The 23,701-nt window shown below is 46.4% G+C and overlaps 1 protein-coding gene across 3 annotated transcripts in view; it reads right to left on the reverse strand.

Moving 5' to 3' along the window:
* GLT1D1 (glycosyltransferase 1 domain containing 1) overlaps nucleotides 1-23,701 on the reverse strand; it is a 79,982-nt gene that overhangs the window by 38,409 nt on the left and 17,872 nt on the right. For 2 of the 3 annotated variants that reach the window (XM_023540411.2, XM_010600795.3), the window contains exons 2-4: nucleotides 22,399-22,547; nucleotides 17,718-17,823; nucleotides 11,651-11,702 (exon numbers count right to left, since the gene is read on the reverse strand). In XM_023540411.2, the coding sequence (XP_023396179.1) occupies nucleotides 11,651-11,702; nucleotides 17,718-17,823; nucleotides 22,399-22,547 (307 nt within the window). Of the gene's footprint in view, nucleotides 1-947; nucleotides 965-4,872; nucleotides 4,904-11,650; nucleotides 11,703-17,717; nucleotides 17,824-22,398; nucleotides 22,548-23,701 lie in introns of all 3 variants that reach the window. The other variant, XM_064272044.1, reaches the window with a different exon arrangement.

The raw sequence follows: 23,701 nt of genomic DNA on the forward strand, positions 1-23,701 counted from the left end.
GGCCCGAGAGGGAGGTTCTTCCACACGCGCAGGTACTGAGGCACAGACAGGTACTCAGGTTGCCTAAGGGCCTCCCGTGCCCCGCGGAGAAGAAGGGCTTGCGTGACTGATGTGGGTATTTGTACCAAAATGGAAACTCACTACTCCTTATGGTTTTTTCTGGTGGAATGTCACAAAAACTACTCGAGAGAAAAGGATCTATTTCTCGAGTTCCTGCTGAAACAGTGGCATAGATTTTTTAATTCAAGGCTGGCTACAAACATGGAACAGGAGGAGGGGAGGGGACAGTCCACTCATAAGTGGCAGAAAGGCCAAGGAGACACCTCTCAAGTGACCAAAATATACATTCATCTCGGTGAAAAAGTCCAAAAATGTGCATCTTTTGGTCATATGATCTAACTATCCAGATAAATGCGTGAAATGACCAAACCAGCCAGAAGACGTGAGGTCATAGTGCCCACAGCTCCGTGCTCCCTCTGTGTGGAAGGGTGTGGGGTGGTCCTGAAGGCCGTTCTAGGTGTGTGCTGGCCCACTTGGCCCTCATCCCCTATATCATGTTGCTATTTTGGGGGAAAAAAAAGAAAAGCTAGAAGTGAAGCAGCCCTGGCAAAGGAGCAACGGTCTAGGGGAAGAAGAGAGGCCAGGCACTGGGTGCTGGTGGAGGCACTGGGCAGATGGAAGAGCTGGGAGGGGCAGGCTCCCAGGCACCAGGGAGTGACTGAGCTAAAGTTGTCTACACTCATGAGTCTCAGTTTGGTTTGGGGTTTGTTCTTAGCAAGATGTTTAGTATTTCAAACATTAGAAGCAGCTGGAGCTTCCACAAGGGTTAACTGTCTCCTGGATTCCCCTCACAGTACAGGTGGATGCCCATCTGAGGTGCCCTTGAAATAAAGTCTTAAAAAAGAGTTTCAAGAGTCTCTTCCCAACTCCTTAGCCAAGCTCTTAACTTGAACGGGAAAAATGGCTAACAGCCACTATTTATAATTAAACATTGAAGTTAGGAGCCCCAAGATATCCCTTTTGTTTAATTATAATTTCCCTGGAAAGCTGAAGACCGTTTTTTGGAAGGCAGGGGGGCCTGGAGTGCTGCTTCTCTAACCAGCCCTCTGTCTGAAGCACTGGCTTGGAGAGCTCCTAGAGGGATGTTAAAGTACAGCTAAAAGTGTAGTGACATGTCATTTTACCTTTAAACTCAATAATTTAACCGTGTGATAATAACAGACTCAATATAATTTTAGATACGTTTGATTAGGGATGGTAAGGCAAACCAGGGTTTATAGCTTTGACTTTATTTTCATTAGGAGTGTGTTTTACAATTAGAAATACATAAGCCTGAAATTTCCCTTTCAAGAAGAAGTTTCTTCCCCTCCCACCAACTCCAAATGCATTAAACTGGTATCTCAACTCTATAGGCGGAATTGCTTATCTGTGGAAGCTTCTGGATTTATCTGCTGTCCTTTGCAAACCTCTCAGCATTATTTCTCTGAATCTCTTAAACACTTGAGAAACTATGTCAGCATCAGGTTCTGAAAAGACTGTTAGAAAACATCATCAATGATATTTGAAGGTCTTGGCCAAGAAAATCACGAAAATAGTTGCAGTATAAAAGAAATCTGGATTTGAGTTATTTCTCATCCTTGTAATAAAAATCTGGCAAATGCCAACTGGCTTATATTGATTTGGAAAAACACTTTCTAAGTTAAAATGATCTGAATACAAATTAGCTTTCTTCGCTCCATCTTTATTGTTGTTCCACTTGCCTTGAAATAACAGGAGTCTCAGTCCTTGTGTACCACTTGCCTTGAAGGATTAGCTAATTGATACATAAGATGAAAAGAAGGCTGAGTGTGCGTGTATGGGGAGGTGTTCTCCATTTTGAACATCTATGAGAAACCATTATTTAATTTGGCCCATTACTAGATATAAAAAGCCAGTGTCCTGTTGCGTGTTGTTACTGTTAGGTACTGTCGAGTAGGTTCCGACTCAAAGCATCCCCACGGATAGCAGAGCTAGACGATGCCTGGTGCTGCGCCATCCTAAAATTGTTGCTGTGTTTGAGCCCGTTTTTGCAGCCACTGTGTCAATCCATCTAATTGAAGGTCTTCCTCTTTTTTGCTGACCCTTTACTTTACCAAGTATGATGTCCTTCTCCAGGGACTGGCCCCTCCTGATGTGTCGTTGTTGAGTGCTGTCTAGTTGGTTCCGACTCATAGCGACCCCACGTACGACAGAACCAAAAACTGCCCAGTCCTGTGCCATCTTCAAAATTGTTGCTGTGTTTGAGCCCATTGTTGCAGTCATTGTGTCAACGCATCTCCTTGAGGGTCTTCCTCTCTTTCGATGACCCTCTACTTTACCAAGCGTGATGTCCTTCTCCAGGGACTGGTCCCTCCTGGTAGCATGTACAAAGTACATAAGACGAAGTCTCACCATCTGCACTTCCGAGGAGCATTCTGTACTTTTTCCAACACAGATTTGTTCATTCTTCTGGCAGTCCGTGGTATGTTTGATATTCTTCGCCAACACCATAACTCAAAGGCATCAATTCTTCTTTGGTCTTCCCTATTCATTGCTCTGCTTTTGCATGTATGTGAAGGGATTGAATATACCACGGCATGGGTCAGGCACACCTTAGTCCTCAATGTGACATCTTTGCTTTTTAACAACTCAAAGAGGTCTTTTGCAGCAGATTTGCCCAGTGCGATACATTGTTTGATTTTTTGGCTGCTGCTCCCATGGGCGTTGATTGTAGGTTCAAGTAAAATGAAATTCTTGACAACTTCAATATTTTCTGTTTATCTCGATGTTGCCTCTTGGTCCACTTGTAAGGATTTTCTTTTTTTTTTATGTTGAGGTGTAATCCATACTGACGGCTGTAGTCTTGGACATCCATCAGTAAATGCTTCAAGTCCTCTTCACTTTTAGCAAGCAAGGTTGTATCATTTGCATATTGTAAATTGCTAATGACTCTTCCTCCACTCCTGATGCCATGTTGTCCTTCACACAGTTCAGCTTCTGGGATTATCCGCTCAGCAAAAGTATCTATAAATGTATCTGGCTTTTGTAGCAGATGCAAATGCTAATTTATACCTTTCTATAATGGATTCGGAAACCCTGGTGGCAGAGTGATTAAGTGCTACGGCTGCTAACCAAAGGGTCAGCAGTTCGAATCCTCTAGGTGCTCCTTGGAAACTCTACGGGGCAGTTCTACCCTGTCCTATAGGGTCGCTACGAGTCGTAATCGACTCGACAGCACTGGGTTTGGTTTGGGTTCTGATATAATGGATTCTACTATAGAAATAACAGACGACAACAACGAAAAGATTTCCTTTCTTTAGTTAATATAACCTAGAGGGTAACCTGGTCACCATGAGTTGGGACCTACTGGACAGCAACTGGTTAACTAGTTAAGAGATTAACCTTCTGAAATTTAACTTCCTGCAAATGAAACCTACAATAAATATCATTTTTGAAATAAATGCACAATTTTGTGCTCTACAAGTGGCAAAGAAATTATTTTTATTTTTGAAATTACAACTTGTCATCACGGCTTTATTAAAGTAACTTGTAAAATAGTTATGAATTGCTTAAAAGAAAGTATGACCACTAAACATAAAGAGGAGCCATGGAGGCACAGTGGTTAAGAGCTATGGCTGCGAACCTAAAGGCTGGCAGTTTGAATCCACCAGCCGCTCCTTGGAAACCCTATGGGGCAGTTCTACTCTGTCCCACAGAGTCACTATGAGGCAGAATCAACTCTACGGCAATGAGTTTTTTTGAAACATAAAGATCTCAAAATATAACTGTCATAAAGCATTTTCCAAGGGACATGGTGTCTTTTTTTTTTCTCCCCATACTTTTTTCCCCCAGCAATCTGTTATCAAGCATGTTAAAAGAAAATAATGTTTAAAAAAAAAAAAAAAAAGGCCACAGCCTTGACACCAAACTTCTGCCAGTGAACTACCAGACAAAGCAAAGAAGACATAGTTGGGTGAGATGAGCAGGAATTTAAGCGCTGGATTAGAATGCTGGCCGACTCTATCAGACCCAACATGCAGTGGCTACAAAGACGGAACCAAAAATCCAAGATCCTCGGCAAAATGAAGCCATGACAGTATAACGCCTAATCTAGTCCTGCAACTCAGGAAGTGGGAATGTCAACGGAAAAGTCTTGGGAATTCTTTTGGGTTTTTGTACAGTTACAGCCAACGGAGTAAATCGTGCAGACTTAGTCTTGATTTTATCCAGAAGCTTCCCCTAGCCTTCTCTGCCTTAGCAGCCTGGTGAGTTAGAAGCAGTACCCGTGGTCACTCAGGAAGTGTGAGCACCAGGTCACGTGAAAGGTTAACTCGGGTCACGTCTCTGGAATTGGTGAAAACTCTGAGTTACTTTAAAACTTCTTAATTCCCAAGGATCTCGAATGGGGAGGGGGAGATGTAGAGAGCGCTCGCGGTGCCTCCAGAAATCTCTGAGGAAAGTCCATCTCGATAGAAGCTGTTAAAAATGATACGCTTCCTGTGACACCACCAAACCCTGGGGTTTCTCTCACAGAAGCATCTACGGGCAGGCTAGCATCCAAGCTATGCCTTCTAGAGGTGGAACAGATGGTACGGATACTTTCTAGGCTTCTATTGTACTAAAAACTAAAAGAAAAGATGTGATATGTGTAGTTCCTGCTGCTGCCAGGAGATTTAAGAGATAATCAGACAGGAAGCGATGGGCCATGCGGAAGGAGGAGGAGAAAGAAGTGGGTTCGAGGACACACACATGCTTGCACGAACACTCAGGGGTTAGTCCACGTCGGCTCGTTCCTTCAGGCCAGCACCAACACCCAGGTGGACCTTCCCTGCTCACCTGTGGCAGGAGCTCCACATGTGACAGCCAGTGAAATCTGTCTTGCTTTCTGTATTTTAATTTCCAAAAGAACGTTGATGAGTTTAGGTACACACTATAAGTGAAATTCACTTTAGGTACTGCAGAACACAATGACTTCGAGAAAGTTATTTTTCTCTAACAGATGCCAAGGCAAGGTAGGTAAGTTAGGCCCCAGAAGAGGTGACTCAAAATTTTTTAATTAAAAAAATTCTCAAAAAGTATCACTGCCAGAAAGCTAAGCCAAATGCTAACCTCAGCAGAGTACTAATGCCCCATTTGTGTTCATTGTGCTTTTTTGAAGTTGATAACTACTTCAAGCAATATTTATTCAAAGTCAAGACTTAAAAAAAAAAAGTCATAAATAAATGTTTGAGTTCAGTTAAGGCTCTCTTAGCAGAGCACTTATTAGAAAAAGAGCAGGAACCATGCGGTTAAGCTTTTCCTAGGCCTGTGGGATTCGGAACCACGATGGAGACACGCTAAATTATAATCACTGTTCTGGGAGAAGGGCCTTCAGTTAAGAGGTATGCTTAATTTCTTTTTTTAAGTTTTCTGGTGAAATTTAAGAAACCATGCTAAACCTAGACTAGAAGGACCGACGTTTCCATTCTGAATGTCTGTTACACACTGTGTGGGGTACTTTTAAATTTCCACAACAGGTGTATCAGTGTTGGAAGCTTACAGTGAATCAGGTTCTTCAAACTGCTGAGTGAAGGTTGTAATCACACAGACCAACAGAGTAATGCCACCCCACAGCATGACCGATGCTGAGCCTGACGGAGAAACATGAACAACGTGGCATGCTGACCTGCTGAGGAGCCCAGTGGGCTGGCGTACCGTACAAAGTAGGTACCCTGTCAAATTAAGGCTGTTATAAACCACGCTAAAAAATAATGACCTGAGCCTAAACAAAGGCATTTCAAATTAAAAGAGATAAAACTGTCTTTTTTGAAATACAACCAAACGGATTTGTGTAGAGACATCCAGAGATAGATGGGTGGTCGTAAACACCGCCTTGAAAACACCATTAGGAAATCAGCACCCTAGCTTTCTCAGAGAGCAGAAATTAACCTGTGAGTTACAAAACAAGCCCCTCCCTGGCACCCTTCTGTTAATGTGCCTGTCAGGTGCTGAGTGAGTAAATGTTTTGGAAAACCTGGGACAGTCACGTGTAACTCCCCACTTGTGTGTGTGGAGCTGTCCTGTCCAGTATGGAGTCCCCAGCCACATGTGGTACTGCGCACTTGTGTGTGTGGAGCTGCCCTGTCTAGTACAGAGCCCCCGGCCACGTGCGGTACTGCGCACTTGTGTGTGTGGAGCTGCCCTGTCTAGTACAGAGCCCCCAGCCACATGTGGTACTGCGCACTTGTGTGTGTGGAGCTGTCCTGTCTAGTACAGAGCCCCCAGCCACGTGCGGTACTGCGCACTTGTGTGTGTGTGGAGCTGTCCTGTCCAGTATGGAGCCCCCGGCCACGTGCGGTACTGCGCACTTCTGTGTGTGGAGCTGTCCTGTCCAGTATGGAGCCCCCGGCCACGTGCGGTACTGCGCACTTGTGTGTGTGGAGCTGTCCTGTCTAGTACAGAGCCCCCAGCCACGTGCGGTACTGCGCACTTGTGTGTGTGTGGAGCTGTCCTGTCCAGTATGGAGCCCCCGGCCACGTGCGGTACTGCGCACTTGTGTGTGTGGAGCTGTCCTGTCCAGTATGGAGCCCCCAGCCACATATGGTACTGCGCACTTGAAGCAGAGCTGGCTGAACTGAGATGTGCTGTGACAGCAAAATACACGCTGGATCTCAAAGTCCTCGTACAACGAAAGAATGTAAAATGTCTTAATAATTTCTACACTGATTACGGGTTGAAATAGTTAGGTCTCGTTGACTACAGTTGTAAAGAATTTGCCTTACCCAATGAGAGGTCTGGACTGTGCCCTCAGCTTCCGGGAGGTGATCTGTGTCATACTTTACAGGTGTGTCTTTGGTTAGGGTGGGAGCTGGCTGTGCCAGAAAGGCCATGAGTGTGACTTAGGGTAGAGGCTTGGATCACCTGGTATCAGCTGAACTGAAGACTGAGTTAAACCACATGGGTGATCAATCAATCAACGGATCTAGAATATATAATGGGGCCCCAATGAAAACTGAACACTGAGGCTCAGGTGAGCTTCCCTGGTCGGCAATACTCCATGTGAGTTGTCACACTTCAGTCCCAGGAGGGTAAACGCAGCCTGAGTACTTGAGGAGACAACCTGGAAGGGTCACCTTTGGAACTTCTGGCATCTGCCCCACCCTTTGGCTGTGCACTTTCCCTGCAATACCACAACTGTGGGTGTAACAGCTTTTAGTGAGTTCTGTGGGTCCTTATAGCCAATTACTGAACCCAAAGGAGGTCTGGGGAACTCCTGAACTTGCAGTGGGAATTATACGTGAGGGTAGTCTTGGGCACTATGCCCTCAAACTTTGCAGCTTGGTTAACTTTGGGTAGTAGGTTAAATAAAATATATTATTAAAATTAATTTACTGGTTTCTATTTACTTTTCTAAATGTGGCTAGTAGAAAATTTACATATAAGATTCACCTTTGTGGCTCACATTATATATAGAGAGTACAGACAGTATACTGTGTTTATGTGTATCCTCAGTTGATTGCCTTTTTTTGTCGCTGAAAATATACACAGGAAAACGTAAACCAACTCAAAAATTTCTACATGTACAACATAGTGACATTGATTACATTCTCCAAATTGCACAGCCACTCTCACCCTCCTTTTCCATTTGTTCCTCCTCTATGAACATAAACTCACTTCCCCCTAAGTTTCCTATCTAACCTTTTGAGTTGCTGCTAACAATTTAATCCCATATAGCAAGTTTTTTAAAAGACCACAAAGCTCATGGCAGACATTCTTTATTAGTTAAGCTGGACTATCATTTGGTTTAAAGATGGCTTCGGGGGTCTTTTTGGTTTACTGTTTCGAGGTTAAAGATTATCTCATGGCAATAGTTTCAGGAGTTCATCCAGCGTCAATGGCTCCAGAAAGTCTGGATTCTGTGAGAATTTCAATTCTGTTCTACACTTTTCCCCCTTTTGATCAGGATTCCTCTATAGAACCTTTGATTAGAACATTCAGTAACAGTAGCTGAGAGAACACAAGTTTTGGACTAGATTTTATGCTTAAAACTACATTTATCTACATAAACTGCATATACCTATATTCTCTCTTTTGAGATCATAAAAGCAGTAAGAAACTAATGCATAAATCTTTCTAATCTGGGGTTATTGAAATTTGATTCTGGCTTGATAATAATTAGGTAGGATTAACTGAAACTACAAACTGAGCCAAGGCTACTCACTAAAATAAAGAAAGCAAAATTAAAAACAAAAGCTGGTAATACTGTAACGAAGAGGGACCCTAAATTACTCAAAGCCTGTATCACTGTCCAGAGTACACAGATGCAGTCCCTCTACAAAAGCCCATCTAAAATAGTGAACCTTTGCGTTACGTACACATTTTTATTTGCAAAAACTAATCACGTAAAGGTATTAGGCTAAACTGTGTTTGAAAACTCTTCCGCCAATTAAAGTACAAAAAGCTGTATTAAAAAGATTCTTATTCAAATTTAGTAACTGACCCTACCACTTTAAACTATACACAAAAAAGTTAATTCTTTTACTAGCTTTTATCATAGCGCCTATTACAGCATCACCCAAGACCAAGCTAACACTGCCACCTTTTCAATTTCCACTTTTTATTTTCCAATGCTTGTTATTATATCAGGAAGAGTATCTTCTCTGAGGGCAAACCACATGGGAGGAAAGAGGCCCCAGCTGACCCACCCACCCCAGCTGAGGGTCCAGGTGTGTTCGTGAGGCCACTCTGGACCACCCAGCCCTGGTGGACCTGACCCAAGCAGGAAGAGATGCCCAGACGATGCAAATGGCTGTGAGAAACGGTAAATGTTCACTTTAAGGTACGACGTTGGGGGTGGCACGTTATACACAGAAGCTAACTGATACAGTGGGTGGACACATCTGTGGCAGTTCTGGAGCCACGGAAGGATCCTGGACAAGGCGACATAGAAGACTGAGGAAGTTAGGGAAACGAGCTGTAAATTCAGGGGAGGGCACGTGCACCAACAGGCAAGGAGAGGCTGTCTTTAATGTCTGGCTTAACAGAGACAGCTGAGTCCTCATTTGGGGTCCCTCCTGGCAGCTGCACTATATTGTTCTGGCTCATTATAAAAAGAAAATCCATCCTTTTGCAAATAAGTAGTCAGAAAAGGAAGGAGTACTTTAATTGCCTCTTCAGATAACTCTAGGTTCTCTTCTTGGTTACTACACCAAAACACAACAAGTACTAATTTTTTTCTTAAAGAGTAGTTGCAGTGTGGAATCTGAAATCCTATCAGCGAACTTTCTGACTTGCACTTTCAATGGATCTTTTACCTCTGCACGATTTTGAAACTCCACAACATGTCAGTCGTCTGCAAAGCATCGGTTCCCTGAGTTACAAGGCCCTCCCAATGTTGAACATTTCATTATACAACACCCATAAAATCACATTGGTTAAGAGCACTGCTGATCATAGGAGGAAAGTCTTTAAGTATCAGGAAGCCGCCAGCCTCATGGTGTCTTTCGGGGATTCTAATTTTTGCTTGAAAATTCCCATTTTATCACTGGCAACAAACACTGCCAGTTGTTCTCCTTGACGAGACTGGATCCATTCATTCATTTTTTTAGAAAATGCCTGCCAAATGCCCGAGTCTATGAACCATAGTTTGTCTGTGAGTCATTCCTTCAAGTTAAAAAAAAAAAAGATATAAAGAAGTAGCCCCAGACCCAGCTTGGTGTACAACCCAAACGATCACAGAAGGGCCTTTCTGCACCGTAACCACCACACTTCACTCCCTGCCCAGCATAGGGAACACTGAAAGACAGGTATTCAGAGGTCAGTAGTAAATAAGGTTAGCAATTGTTACAAGGGCATTCTTAAAATTGGCTTTTTTTTTTCCCCTTCAAGTGGCTGGTGGTGAATGACCCATGACCACTGGCATGGCGCCCCACCTCCATCACATTAAGAGGCCAGCCAATTTCACCCATCACTGCTTGTCATACAGTGGAAAAGGCAAATAATATCTCAGCATCATTATGAAAATGGGCTCCATGGGCTACACTTTGAGAAACACTGGTTTAGAAGAACCCCTACCTGAAGAAGACAGATGGTCAAACAGGAACAGCATGAATCTTGTTGCTGGTTTTCATTCTGAGACTGACAGCTCAGTAAGTTACACTGAGCAGTGCAGCCTCAATTCTCTGCCTGGGAAGTGTCTGATGTGGAGAATGAGTGTACGCACACCCTGGCCGTCCTGAGTCTGCACATTCCTGTGTTCCTGGTATTCTGAGCTTCAATAAGAAACCACCATCTCCACCCTTGTCCCAACGTTCAACCTTCCAGGTGCCGAAGTTTACAAACTGGAACTCTATAAAGAACCGGTGTGATGGTTAATTTTACGTGTCAACTAGGCTAGGCTGTGGTTTCCCAGTGGCTTGGCCAGACAGTAGACTAGTTGCTGCTCCACAGTGTAATGTCACATCACATAATATAATCACCTACAGTGTAACCTGATGTAATGTAACCAATCGATCAGGTGAAATGGGAGTTTCCTTAGGGTGTGGTTTGCATCCAAGCTATAAATAGACATTTTGGCAGAACTTGCTCTGTCTCTCTCTCTACTCTGTACTCTTCCCATTGCCTAAATTACAGATTTTGGACTTGCAAGCCTCCATAACTGTGGGAGCTAATCCCTTGAAGTAATTCGATCAACCAATCTCTATCTATCCAGTCACACCTGTGAAAGCTGGAACTTGACAGGACTGTCTTGTTTTTCCAGGTCTCACAGGTTTTCTGCCTTTGACAGGGTGCAGTCTTACCACTTTCCTATCACTATTAAGAATCCTACCTCATAAGCACCCAGTGAGTGTCCGCTCTCTGTCAGGTTTCCACCTCACACAGGTTTTACTATATATACATAGGTGCCACCAGGTCTGTTTCTCTTGAGAACCCTAAGACATTCTGGTACCACAACACTACGACAGCCAGCAGAGCCTGTAAAATTGCCCAAAAGGAACCATCCTGGTGATGACGCAGGCACAGCACTCTACACAGCGGGGAGCTGGCAGGGCAGGGGCCCACCAGGCTGGGGATGGCGGTGCTCCGCAGGTGTCCGCCTCCAGGGAGCAGCCGTGCGCTGAAAGCCCAACAGAAGAAACCGACCTAGCATTTGCTTTTTTAGTTTTGCAGCTATCAGTCCCACAGTGCCTGTACATACCCACCGCATCGAAGACTGTTAAAGGCTCCCACCAGCTAGCTATCCCACCTGGCCTCGAAGTCATCCCGAATACAAGAGTCAATACATGAATTCATTTGTAGAGCTACATAGCCCCCTGTTCCTCAATCTATTCACTTGAATATCCAAGCTAGGAAATCACACCTGCCACCTGAGAGGCTGTTGCTATCCGCGTGGATGAGGTTGATGCTGGGCTCCAGCACAGCCTTGAAGTCAGCCAACCTCAGCCATTAAAGATTCAGCTATGGGGCTATTTTTGCTCTTCAGTAACAACATTTAAAAAAATCAGTGAGGTTTTAAGACTACCTACACAAGTACGACACACCAGCATATGGGAAACGTAACACACCATTGTGGTGACAGCAGGCGGCATCACGGGGATAGCCCTCAGCAGGTTCACCAGCACAGCTAAAATGATGACGCGAAGCAAACACGTACCCACTGCGCTTGCGCCATCTCCTTCATCGGCTCTGTGAAAGCGACGGCAAACCTAGAGAAAGGGTCGGAAACAGTGGAAACCATCAGGGCAGAATTCAATTACCGTGACTGTGAAACCGCTCTTCAAAGCAAACGATGAGCGACAAGGTAAGACGGGAAATCTAAGGGGCCATCAATCTTTGTCACTCGCGGTCTCTGGCCACCAGGTTTAATCTGCATCCACGTCAAAAAAGGTCATGTACACAAAAAATAAAGCCAATGAAGCCCAAAACTGCCTGTGTTTTCTCGCCCTTTCCATGCAAGGCCATGCAGCTAACGACGACACGATGACCAAAATTAAATAAGGACTATTTGAAATTTGCGTAAATTGTTTTTTGAAGGGCAGCTTTCATCGCAGTGCAGCTTGAGAATCATGAGACTGCTTATATTCTACAACTTTTGTCCTACAAGATAGCCATCTCACATAGTTCAACCTAACATATGCTGTGTCCTCCCTAATAATGAAACTAATTTGGAGGCACTCCATTTAATACCTAAAAGGGTTCCTGGTGGCGCAGCAGTTAAGAGCTCAGCTGCTAACCGAACGGTTGGCAGTTCCAACCTACCCCTCGGTTCGGTGGGGTTAGAGCTTAGAAGACACTGCAGGGCAGTTCTACTCTGTCACATCAGTCATTACGAGTCGAAAACTGACTCAAGGGAGCCTGACAACCAACAATCACAGTGTAGCTAAGACCATCCAGGTACACGTTAAAAAAAAAAAAAAAACTTGGAAATGCCAAGCAAATGAGCAAAAGAGAGCTTCTATTAAATGAAGTATCTCAAAATTAGTTTCGTTAGGAAGTACACAGCACATGTTAGGTTGGACCACCCGAGAGGGCTATTTTGTAGGACAAAAATGATTGAACTCCAGCAATTTCATGTTTCCTGAGCTCTACTGTTACTAAAGCTGTTTCCAAAAACAGAATCCCACATCAAAGTGAGCATATACACCATGACATGTCGATATTCTACTACAAGGGCAAAACTGGTAGTGTGTTTCTCATAAGAAAACGTCATTTTAAAATTTCCTTATTATCCTAGAATCTTGGTGACAAAAAAAAAAAAAAAAAATTTTTTTCTTGGAGCTGGGAAAATCTCTTACAACCAAAAAACCGGAACGAAACCTGCTGCTGTCAAGCTAATTCTGACTCATAGCAACCCCACAGGACAGAGTAGAACTGTCCCATAGATTTTCCAAGGAGCCACAGGTGGATTCGAACTGCCAACCTTCCGGTTAAGAGCTCTTAACCACTGTGCAATCAGGGCTCCAGAAAAATCTCTGAACGGGTTATCTGTTAGGCAGGTGAATCCGAGGTCAAGGGTGCTCCAGGAGGAACCACCAGAACGGGCGCATTACCCGCCATTCTTGACTAAATGAAGTGTGTCTGACAGAAATGGCACAGTTCACTAAAGTTCACCCCGCCAATTCCTGAACCTTGAACTCTCTGATGTGTCTGGATGTAGGCCACTTTCTGCTATCCTACTTGGGGTTTGTTCAGAGTCTCAGACGTGCAGGTTGATATTTGTCATCAAATCTGAGAAGTTTTAGCTAGGGTTTCTTTGAATATTTTTGGGGTCCCTTTCTCTGTCCTCTCCTCCTGGTACTCCCACTCTGCCTACGTGGCTGTGCTGCCATCTGTTCTGTTTAACAGAGCACCAGGGACATTTTCCATAAGACGTACTAACATGGCTTCTAATGGCTGCATAGGATTCTGTCATAAATGACCTAACTGACCCTTTGAGGCTGGACACTGACATTTTTTCCTCATTATAAACAGCACCACAATGAACGACTCGTTGGGGTCTTTGTGCACTTGCCTGCCTATATGTTTAGAATGGGTGTCTAAATGCAGAATTGTAAAGCCTGTGAATTTGAACATAGTCATAGTTTGATGCAGGCTCTCAGCTTTCCCCTCAGAAACAATGTTCCCATGTCAATTCATCAAGTGGCTGTATGTGCCTATTTTCTCACCTTTGTAGTCACTGGGTGTTTTCTTGTTGGAACTGCCAAGCTTTCGGCTACTATCAAGCACATAACCATTTGTACCACCCAGGGACTCCATAATACTTACAAGTAGAAAAACTGGTGCTAAAATAAGTTTGAATACTATACCCATAGGAAAAAAAAAGTTGAAAATACTAAAATAAGTTAGAAAATACAACCTATAGGGAAAAATACCGTTTAAAAGAATTCGATTAAAAAACGAAGCACTCATTATAAACCTAGACAAGTGCAATACTTTGTTTTATAGAAAATGTGCTGTATTGTGTTGGACAAGAAATCTATGATTTAAGCAGCTTCCCTGCCCACTAGCCTCAATCAATACCCTCCCCAAATAAAAATCAATGTCGGTTTTAATAAATACGCAATGAATAACAGTAATGATGATAGTATATGATGGACGTATTCAATATTTCTAGCTAACAGGATTATTTTCCTTCTATAAGATGGTGTATTACTAACTGCATGAACCTAAAGGTAATAATTTCTTAGAGTACAAGAATAAGAAAACCTATAGTGATGTATCACCTTTCGAGGCAACCCCCCGGCCCCCAACACCCACACATCTTCTACAAAGCTTGCTACCGCATTCATGTCCAGAAGGTCCTAGGAAGAAGTACCGCCTGGAATGCAATGACACCCCACCGTAACACTGCTTTTAAGGAGCCAGACTGATATCTCCCTTACAAAGAAGGGAGCCTTAGGTTGCATAACACGACTTAGAATACCATCCTCAGCCCTGGTGGTGCAGTGGTTAAGACCTTGGCTGCTAACCAAAAGGTCGGCAGCTCAAGTCCACCAGCTGCTCATAGAAAACCCTATGGGGCAGTTCTACTGTGTCCTATAGGGTCTCTCTGAGTTGGAATGGAGTCAACAGCAACGGGTTTCTTTTTTTTTTAGTCACATAAAGATGTGCAGAGTTCCAAATTCCCTACCCAGAGCTTCCCAGCCATGATAGGGTTAAAGAAGAGCCACAGAAAATTGATGGTCAGCAATTTCTGTGGTTAAAAATAGATTACTTTCCTTTTTTTTTGTTAGGATGGTTCAGAGATTTTCTACAGTTGAAAAGTAAATACTGCTCGCTGGGCTGCTCTGTAAACTTAGAGTTCAGGGTGATTCTGGTGGCAGGAGAGGCTTTCTCCGCGACAGGGCAGCCAGCGGGTGCTCAGAGGGGCCAACAACAGGGCCTCCCTGCCCACTGTGAGCCAGCCCAGGAAGTCGGCTGATCACCTCCGTCGTAATTCATCCTCAGAAGAGCTGTTTTGTCTACACATGTATATTTAGCTTTTCTTTTTCCATTTCATTAGCTCTTTATTCACAATGTTTATATGACAGAGGATTTGTGTAACTGTTATCATAATTGTCTTCATTATTACTACTGTATTTGTTACCCAAAGGAAGCGAGGCGAGTATCTTCCCACTAAGCCTTCAGTGCACTCCGGCACGCTGTGTAAACATGACCATTCTCTGTGTGTGCCTGGATATGAAAAGGGCTGGGAAGCACAGCATGGCGGACGTGACCACCCCAGCCCAGTGGTTCAGGGACACAGGAAGGCACACGAGGCTAGCCTGCTCCTGGCAGGTGCTGTAGTGTCTGGGGTGAGGGGTGTGCAGGGCAGCCCCACAGGACGAACACTCGTCTGGCCCTAAATGCCACAGCGACCCCATTGAGAACCACTGTCTGGGGCAGACTTGGCCGTTCTTACCGCAGCGGTGCTCTGGTCTGCATTTGTTGTTATCGTGTGTCATCAAGTCAGTTCTGACTCCTAGTGACCCACGTGACAGAGCAGAGCTGCCCTATCGGGTTTTGTAGGCTGTGATCTTTACAGGAGATCATCAGGTCTTTCTTCCACAGAGCTGCTTCAGTGGGTGGGAACCACCAACTTTTTGGTTAGCAGCCAAGCACTTAACCCGTTGCACCACCAGAGCTCCTCTGGTCTGGGTGCTGAGAGCAATATAAAGGAGGAGAAGGGCTGAGCCCCAGGCTGGCCACCAGTGGGTGGGCCTTGTCACAGTGGTTTACATAGCTCACAAAGCTGTGCAGGGAAGGACCAGCCCAAACACAGTCTGCTCAGGCAAACCTGATGCAAAGTAGGTCCTCATTTGTTTGCTGACAAGGCTATTGTTGGACTGTTCCATGATCTCTTAGAGAGCAGGAATTCTGACTTTCCCATTGGGCAGAACACTCTAAGAATATGCCTCCCATGTTAACCGTGGGTGCAGAATAACTCACATGCAATAAGTGTTTCATGATGACTAATTGTGCCAAAATGAAATGTGTCAGATAAAAGAAAGAAATAAATAAAAAGATGTTACAGATTGAATTGTATCCCCTAAAAATGTGTGTCAACTTGGCTAGTCCATGATTCCCAGTACTGTGTGACTGTCCACCATGTTGTCATCTGATGTGATTTTCCTGTGTAAATCCTACCTCTATAATGTTAACGAGGCAGGACTCAACCTACAAGATTAGGTTGTGTCTTGAGTTGGTCTCTTCTGAGATATAAAAGACCGAAGTGAGCAGAGACAGGGGGACCTCTTATCACCAAGCAAAGAGAGTCAGGAGCACATGTCCTTTGGACCCTGGGTCCCTGCACTAAGGACCTTCTAGACCTGGGAAAGATCGATGACAAACAAGGACCTTCCTCCAGAGCCAACAGAGAGAGCTGGCACCCTGAATTCCGACTTCCAGCCTCCTAGACTGTGATAGAATAAGCCTCTGTTTATTAAAGCCATCCACTTGTGGTATTTCTGTTACAGCAGCACTAGACAACTAAGATAAAAGATAAAATTGGTTTTATATTGGTGAGATAAAAACCTCCCAAAGGACTGGCTTCCCCAGCTTTTTATTTCAAAGAATTCTATCCAAATGGTTTAAATTTTTATGGAATGAAGGATTAACTTTACTCAAAGAATTTGGCTGGCCTTTGTCCCCAGTTGCTGGGAGGAATTTCTCTAGTGAGCAGGAGTGACTCTGCTATCCATGGTGGGCCCCTCCAACCACACCTGGTGGTTTATGCTAATGAAGTGACTCCCAGGCCAGAAAGACCAACCATGTGATTAGCGGGTTGGGGTTTTGAGCCAGATGATTACCAGATGGGTCTTCAGGGAGGAGAGGGGAACTAGAGTTGAGGGTCCACTCACAAGGGCAATGACTGCATGGTTCCTGCCTATTTAATGAAAGCCCAGTAAAAGCTCTGGACAATGAAGTTGTGTGTCCAGCAGATGTGTGGGAGGGGCGATGCCCTTGGGCCCCACCCGGACCTCACCCTGGGCCTCTGGCTGGTCTGGTCTGCACCCTTTTGCTGTAATGAAACTAATCACAAACAGTATTTTCAGTAAAGGCTGAGAGTCGTCCTAGCAAATTATCAAGCCAGAGGGGACAACAGGAACTGCGGGTGTCTTGGTGTTACCATTGAATTGTGTCCCCAAAAATGCATGCTGACTGATTCCCAGTATTGTGTGGCTGCCCTCCATCTTGTGACCTGATGTGATTATCCTATGTGTTGTAAAACCTACCCGCTATGATGTTAATCTACAGGATTAGGTTGTATCTTGAGTCGATCTCTTTTAAGATATAAAAGACAGAATGGAAGAGAGAGGAGAGGAACCTCATGTCACCAAGAAAGTAGTGCCAGGGGCAGAGCACATCCCTGGAACCTGGGGTCGCTGCACTGAGAAGCTCCTAGACCAGGGGATGATTGATGACAAGGACCTTTCCCCAGGGGTGACAGAGAGAGAAAGCCTTCCCCAGGAGCCAGCACCCTGAATTCGGACTTCCAGCCTCCCAGACCGTGAGAGAATAAATTTCTGTTTGTTAAAGCCACCCACTGGAGGCACTTCTGTTATAGCAACACTAGATGACTAAGACAGCGGAGGATCCCCAAGACCGTGGCTGGTGTCTGAAGCAAGGGCAGCCTTGTGGAGGACTTTACCCTCAGCCTGTGAAGTCTGGCCTAATTCCAGGTAGTTGGCGGTGGGAAGCCGTTTACAACGTTTGACTTGTGTGAAATCCTTACACATTACCTGGCTTCTTCCAGAACTTTCCCCATCACGTGGTTTTTTTCCATGTGGTTAACATCTTCATTTACGTCAGTTCCACCGAAGATAACTCCAAAAGGAATTCGGTGACCTGCAAGGAGCGCCAAGGCTGTGAGACAGGGTTCTCGGCTTCAGAAATACCCCTCACCAGCCAGTCGCAAAGCAGAGCTATTAAAAACTGAAGTGCCCAGAGCACGAGGGCTGTGTTTTGTAGTTTTCTTTTTTCCCTTAACTTAATCCAACTCTCCTGAAGAGTAGAACACAAATCGCTTCCAAAATATGACACTGAGATTAATCGTACGAGACACTGACATCAGTCATCAGGACTATTTTCCAATTAATTTGCTTAATATTTTAAGCATTACCAGTACCATTTTTTCCCCCTTGTACTTTTACATATTCAAATCACCTACTTATGTAATAAAAAATCAATAAAGGCTACAGTCAATTGAGGGCTGGTTGAAGGACTGAGGGTTTGTCCAGAGAGCGGAATAACACACAGCCAGTTAACGGCGTGGGGCAGCTCTGTGCACAGGGGGACAGGACACACTCCATGACACAGTGTAAGTGAACAACACGCGGGGCAGAGGAGTCTGCTTACTAACGATAGTTCTAATGCTTTCTGTATGTTATGCTATTCAGAGTCTGACTTTGAAGAAGATAACCCTTAGGAATGAATGACAGCTTATAAAAATGGTTTAGGGGTGGTGTCTGACCTCCTCTAACTTCACAAGGAGGGAGGAAAATCAAGATCAACAGCACAAGGCTGACGCCCATGAGGTGGAGGCCAGATAAGCCTCCTCTGTCTGCCATCTTTACTATTTCTGCCACCAACCAACCCCCCCCACAGCACTCTCTACTGGGTTTGATAATTCACTGCAGTGGCCATACAGAACTCACTGACCATACTCACAATCATGGGATTTATTAGGGAAGTGACTTATAATTCAGGCTCCAGAACGCTCAGGATACAGCTCTTCTATCAGGACAGCCTCCTCCCAGCCGTGTGCACAGGCACGCCTCTCCCTGGCCCTCAGTCTCTGCCTAAAGGCACTCAGCTTTCTCTCTCCATGGGCCGGGAAGCCCACCATGCCATCTCCTGCTACCAGGCCTTGCCTTCCTTGGTGATGGGCTTCTCCTCTTTGCTCTGGAATTAGCTCTCTTAAGGGAAAACTGACCAGTCCCCTTGGTAGGCTACAATTACCCTATCACAATCACCTGGGTGGGAGTTACAAGTACATGGCTAGAAAGGCCACACACAAAAGTAATTAATCTACCACACAGCCTGACTTCCATAAAGACAATTAAGAGTATTCAAAAGCTTAACTAAATTTCCTAAGAATGGTGCAGCTTCAGTTCTTGTTATCTGTTAGGCTGTGCAATAATTGATTTCTTCCCCCTGTGCAACTGGTTTGTTTTGGAGAAAGCTTCTTGCTTCCTACAGCTCTTGAAAGGCAAACCTAACCTGGGATGACTTTGTGCTTCTCCTTTTATTTGAAACAGAGGTCAGGATGGTAAAACTAACAACAGCAGTGATCTAAGTAGAGGAAGGGGAAATAGGTCCTTGCCCATCTGTCAGGAGAAGCAGGAGCTGAAGCAAGGTCCCTGGAGAGCAATTTGGCAGTGCCGATAAAAATTACAAACACCTGTCCCTTTGGACCAAGGGTTATACTGCAGAGAGCCTCACGACGAGGTGAAGACATTCTCCAGCATTGCTTGAAATAGTGAAAAACAAGAGAGACTTAAGTGTGGCACGTTCCTTCAGTGGAATACCACACAGCCATTAAAAATAAGAAGGCAGATAACTATATCTGCTGATAGGGAAAGACTGCTTATATAGTTGAACATATAAAACAATCCCACTTGTGGGAATATGAAAATATCCCACACACTTGGGTGTGTGTGTGTGTGTGTAAAACTTCTTTAAAAGAAAGAACAAGTATAACTTCATCAACCACACATCTCACGGTCAACAGAACCGCAGGCTCGGGGCTTCTTTCCTACTTGGGGGTCAACCTCAGACTCTATTTGTGTTCCGAGACGCTTTAAGATGATCTCAAGTCATAAGCCTGTTTGTCAGGAAGTACCTCTCTGGGAGCAGTATTTTCAAAAGCCACGTCCCCATTTACAGGAAACAATTAATTCGGATGGTTCAGCAGAGATCTCTTCTCCCAAACTCGTATGCTGATGTCTGAGCGGTGATGATCACTGCGAAGACGGTAGTAGGATGAATTGAAGATGATGTGACTGTCTATTGACTGAAGACCGATTGAAGTGACAGCCCAGCACTTCCACACCACGCAGTGCCACGCAGCTATCGCGTGGGAAGACACAGTCCGTAAGCACCACGCAGAGAAGATCTCCTAGATGCGTTGTTAGTGGTAAAACGCAAGATGCTGAATATACATAGTATGATTCTGTTTGTGACTTTTTGTTAAGGGTGAGGAGCCATACCAATGTGTGTGGCTTTTCTGGCAGCCAGCCTCTGAGATGGTCAGCTTCTAGTGCTCACACCCGTGTGGCCCCCTCCACACTGAACAGGACTGACCTAGGTAACCAGTAGGATGTGGTGGAACTGACGGTGGATGGCTTCTGAGGCCGGGCCACCAGATACAAAGCAGCCCCATTTGTTTTCTTGGGTTGCTCGCCGAGAGAGGCCGGCTGCCACATCATGAGGACGTACAAGCCACCACCCACCGACCTGCCTGGCATGTGAGTAAGCCACCATTGCCCCGGGTCCTCCAGCAGCCCCTGTCAGGCCTCCAGATGACCAGAGCCCTGGCTGCCATCCTGAGTACAACCTTCCTGGGCCAGAACCCCGCCCCCCCCACCCGGCTCCTCTCCTACAGCTAAACTGCTTCTGAATTCCTAACCCTCAGAAACTACTGGATAATAAATGTATTGCTCTAAGCCACTAAGTTTTGGGGAATTTGTTATGCAGTAACAGATAACTAATACACAAACCAAAGTCATATAAAATATTTCTGGAAGAATACACAAGGAAACGGTAACAGCAGTTGCCTCTGAGGAGAGAATGGGGGTAAGAGGAGGGAGAAAGATTTACTTTGCATTCTATAATGTTTACTATCTCTCACTCTATGCTGTTGGGGTTTTTTTTTTACCACACCAAACCAAACTCATTGCCTCAGGTCAATTTCAACTCATAGTGACCCTGTAAGACTGAGTAAAGCTGCCCCATAGTGTTTCCAAGGTGTGGCTGGTAGACTCAAACTGCTGACCTCTTGGTTAGCAGCCGTAGCTCGCTGTAGCTCTTAAGGACTGTGCCATCAGGGCTCTTTTTTTGTTTAACCATGTGCACGTTAAATAATTTTTTAAAAGGAGTACATAATAGAATGTGCCTGTATATGAAAAGAGTCTCCAGAGAGAAATCACCTTTCTACAGTGCAGGACGCAGGGAAGAGCTGGGAGCTTAAATGAGGCTCAACACCGTGTGGAGAAATGGAAGATCACCTCTAGCAAAAACTCCTGAACATTTCAGAAGCCTGACACATTCTGCCGACTAAAATTTGACCCCAGCCGATGATTACTGGAGGTAATTCTGGTCCTCGAATGACATACTTTCTCCTGAAACGTTAGGGCAGTTGATGCCACTGCCATGTCATTTAATTCACCTTTGGGGAAAGCTGCGCATTCCTCAACCACAATAAACATATCTGCCCTTCCTTTTCACTGGGGCTGCCGGGCTCTTGGGGAAGCAAAATGGGCCTTGGGGGCATTAAGATTATCCAAAACCCACAAATGAGGCCAACAGGATGACCGCCCATCCTTTCGATGTATTGAAGCGTTGCTTAAAAGCTCCCAATGCGACAGCAACGGGTCAACGGGAAGGATTACTTAATTTTCTAAGAAGATGTACCGTTGACTGTACCAACCAGTTGCCACCAAGCTGGTTCTGACTCACGGCGACCCCACGTGCGTCACAGTAGAACTGTGCCCCCTGAGGTTTTCAGTGCCTGATTTTTTCCGAAGTACCCAGGCCTTTCTTCTGAGGCACCTTTGTGCGGACTCAAACCTCCAACCTTTCAGCCGGAAGCCAAGTGAGTTAAGCATTGGTACCACCCAAGGACTTCCTGACTTCACTGCTGACTCCTGATTAAAGGCCACAGCCCTGTGAGGTCTCATTAAATAATTCCTGGCTTTGTGCCAGCAGAAGCGTGAGTCACTTCCGTCCAGGAGAAGAAAACCCAAAGCTTACGTTTACAGCCCTATTAGGCGTTGACTAGCGTGGTAGCTCACCTGGCGCTCTTACTTTAATGCCCTCAAATGCTCTTTGAACCAGATTTACCATCTTACTGGTTTCTTCTTTAATTAACGAGTTGAATAAAATCTTTCATGTATGTGTTTATATTTGAAAAAGAGTTCTTTTGAAAATTAAACTTTGAGAGGAGAAATTTCTCTTGAAAACATTCAGGATAAAACTCTTTAGTGCCGTAAAACAGCTTACATATAATGTATTCTCAACTGGGTAAATTACACCATTTTAGAAAATTATTCAGTAGCGAAAAAAACAAAAAGATTATTGTATCCCTTCCACTGCTGGACACGAACAAAAGGATGCCCTGTTTCACGTACGTTTGTTCGATATTGTAGGCGCTTCTGGTTTTCGGTATTTCCAGTTTTCACCTCTAAAGGGAAAGGGGCTTACCTTGCAAAAGTCGGCCGCTTCTGTAGAGATGAAGAGCCAGGCCTGCCTCCAGGTTCGCAGCGGTGATTAGGTCTGCGATTTCGGATGAGCTTTCAAAGTCAAGGGCATCTTTCAGAATACACGTGTGGCCGGCAGCTTCCAGATGGTCCCTGTGTCAAAAAATAGAAACAGAGAAAGAAAACGGCAGAAAATAAACATTCATACGCCATAGGTTGCTGCCATGATTAAGATTCTATTAAAAAAAATTCCACCGACAATACTTCTCTACTAAATTACCCATTACAGACGGTCTGCCTTAAAACACACAACGCGGCTCAGGGTCCGTGAAAATACCGGCCGCCCACAGGTCCCGGGTGCCTGGGTCTGCGGCTGGCACGAGGCCGTCCGGTGAAGGGCTGATCCAGCATGATGGGCAGCCGGGGACGCGACGGGGCAGCCCGGGGACGCGACGGGGCAGCCGGGGACGCGACGGGGCAGCCGGGGACGCGACGGGGCAGCCGGGGGACGCGACGGGGCAGCCGGGGGACGCGACGGGGCAGCCGGGGACGCGACGGGGCAGCCTGGGGACGCGACGGGGCAGCCGGGGGACGCGACGGGGCAGCCTGGGGACGCGACGGGGCAGCCGGGGACGAGACGGGGCAGCCGGCGGACGCGACGGGGCAGCCGGGGACGCGACGGGGCAGCCGGGGACGCGACGGGGCAGCCGGGGACGCGACGGGGCAGCCCGGGGACGCGACGGGGCAGCCCGGGGACGCGACGGGGCAGCCGCGGGACGCGACGGGGCAGCCGCGGGACGCGACGGGGCAGCCGGGGACGCGACGGGGCAGCCCGGGGACGCGACGGGGCAGCCCGGGGACGCGACGGGGCAGCCGCGGGACGCGACGGGGCAGCCCGGGGACGCGACGGGGCAGCCGGGGACGCGACGGGGCAGCCCGGGGACGCGACGGGGCAGCCGGGGACGAGACGGGGCAGCCGGCGGACGCGACGGGGCAGCCCGGGGACGCGACGGGGCAGCCCGGGGACGCGACGGGGCAGCCGCGGGACGCGACGGGGCAGCCGGGGACGCGACGGGGCAGCCGGGGACGCGACGGGGCAGCCGGGGACGCGACGGGGCAGCCCGGGGACGCGACGGGGCAGCCGCGGGACGCGACGGGGCAGCCCGGGGACGCGACGGGGCAGCCCGGGGACGCGACGGGGCAGCCGCGGGACACGACGGGGCAGCCGGGGACGCGACGGGGCAGCCCGGGGACGCGACGGGGCAGCCGGGGACGCGACGGGGCAGCCGGGGACGCGACGGGGCAGC

Source organism: Loxodonta africana, chromosome 19 (genome assembly GCF_030014295.1).
Source record: "Loxodonta africana isolate mLoxAfr1 chromosome 19, mLoxAfr1.hap2, whole genome shotgun sequence".
NCBI lineage: Eukaryota > Metazoa > Chordata > Mammalia > Proboscidea > Elephantidae > Loxodonta > Loxodonta africana.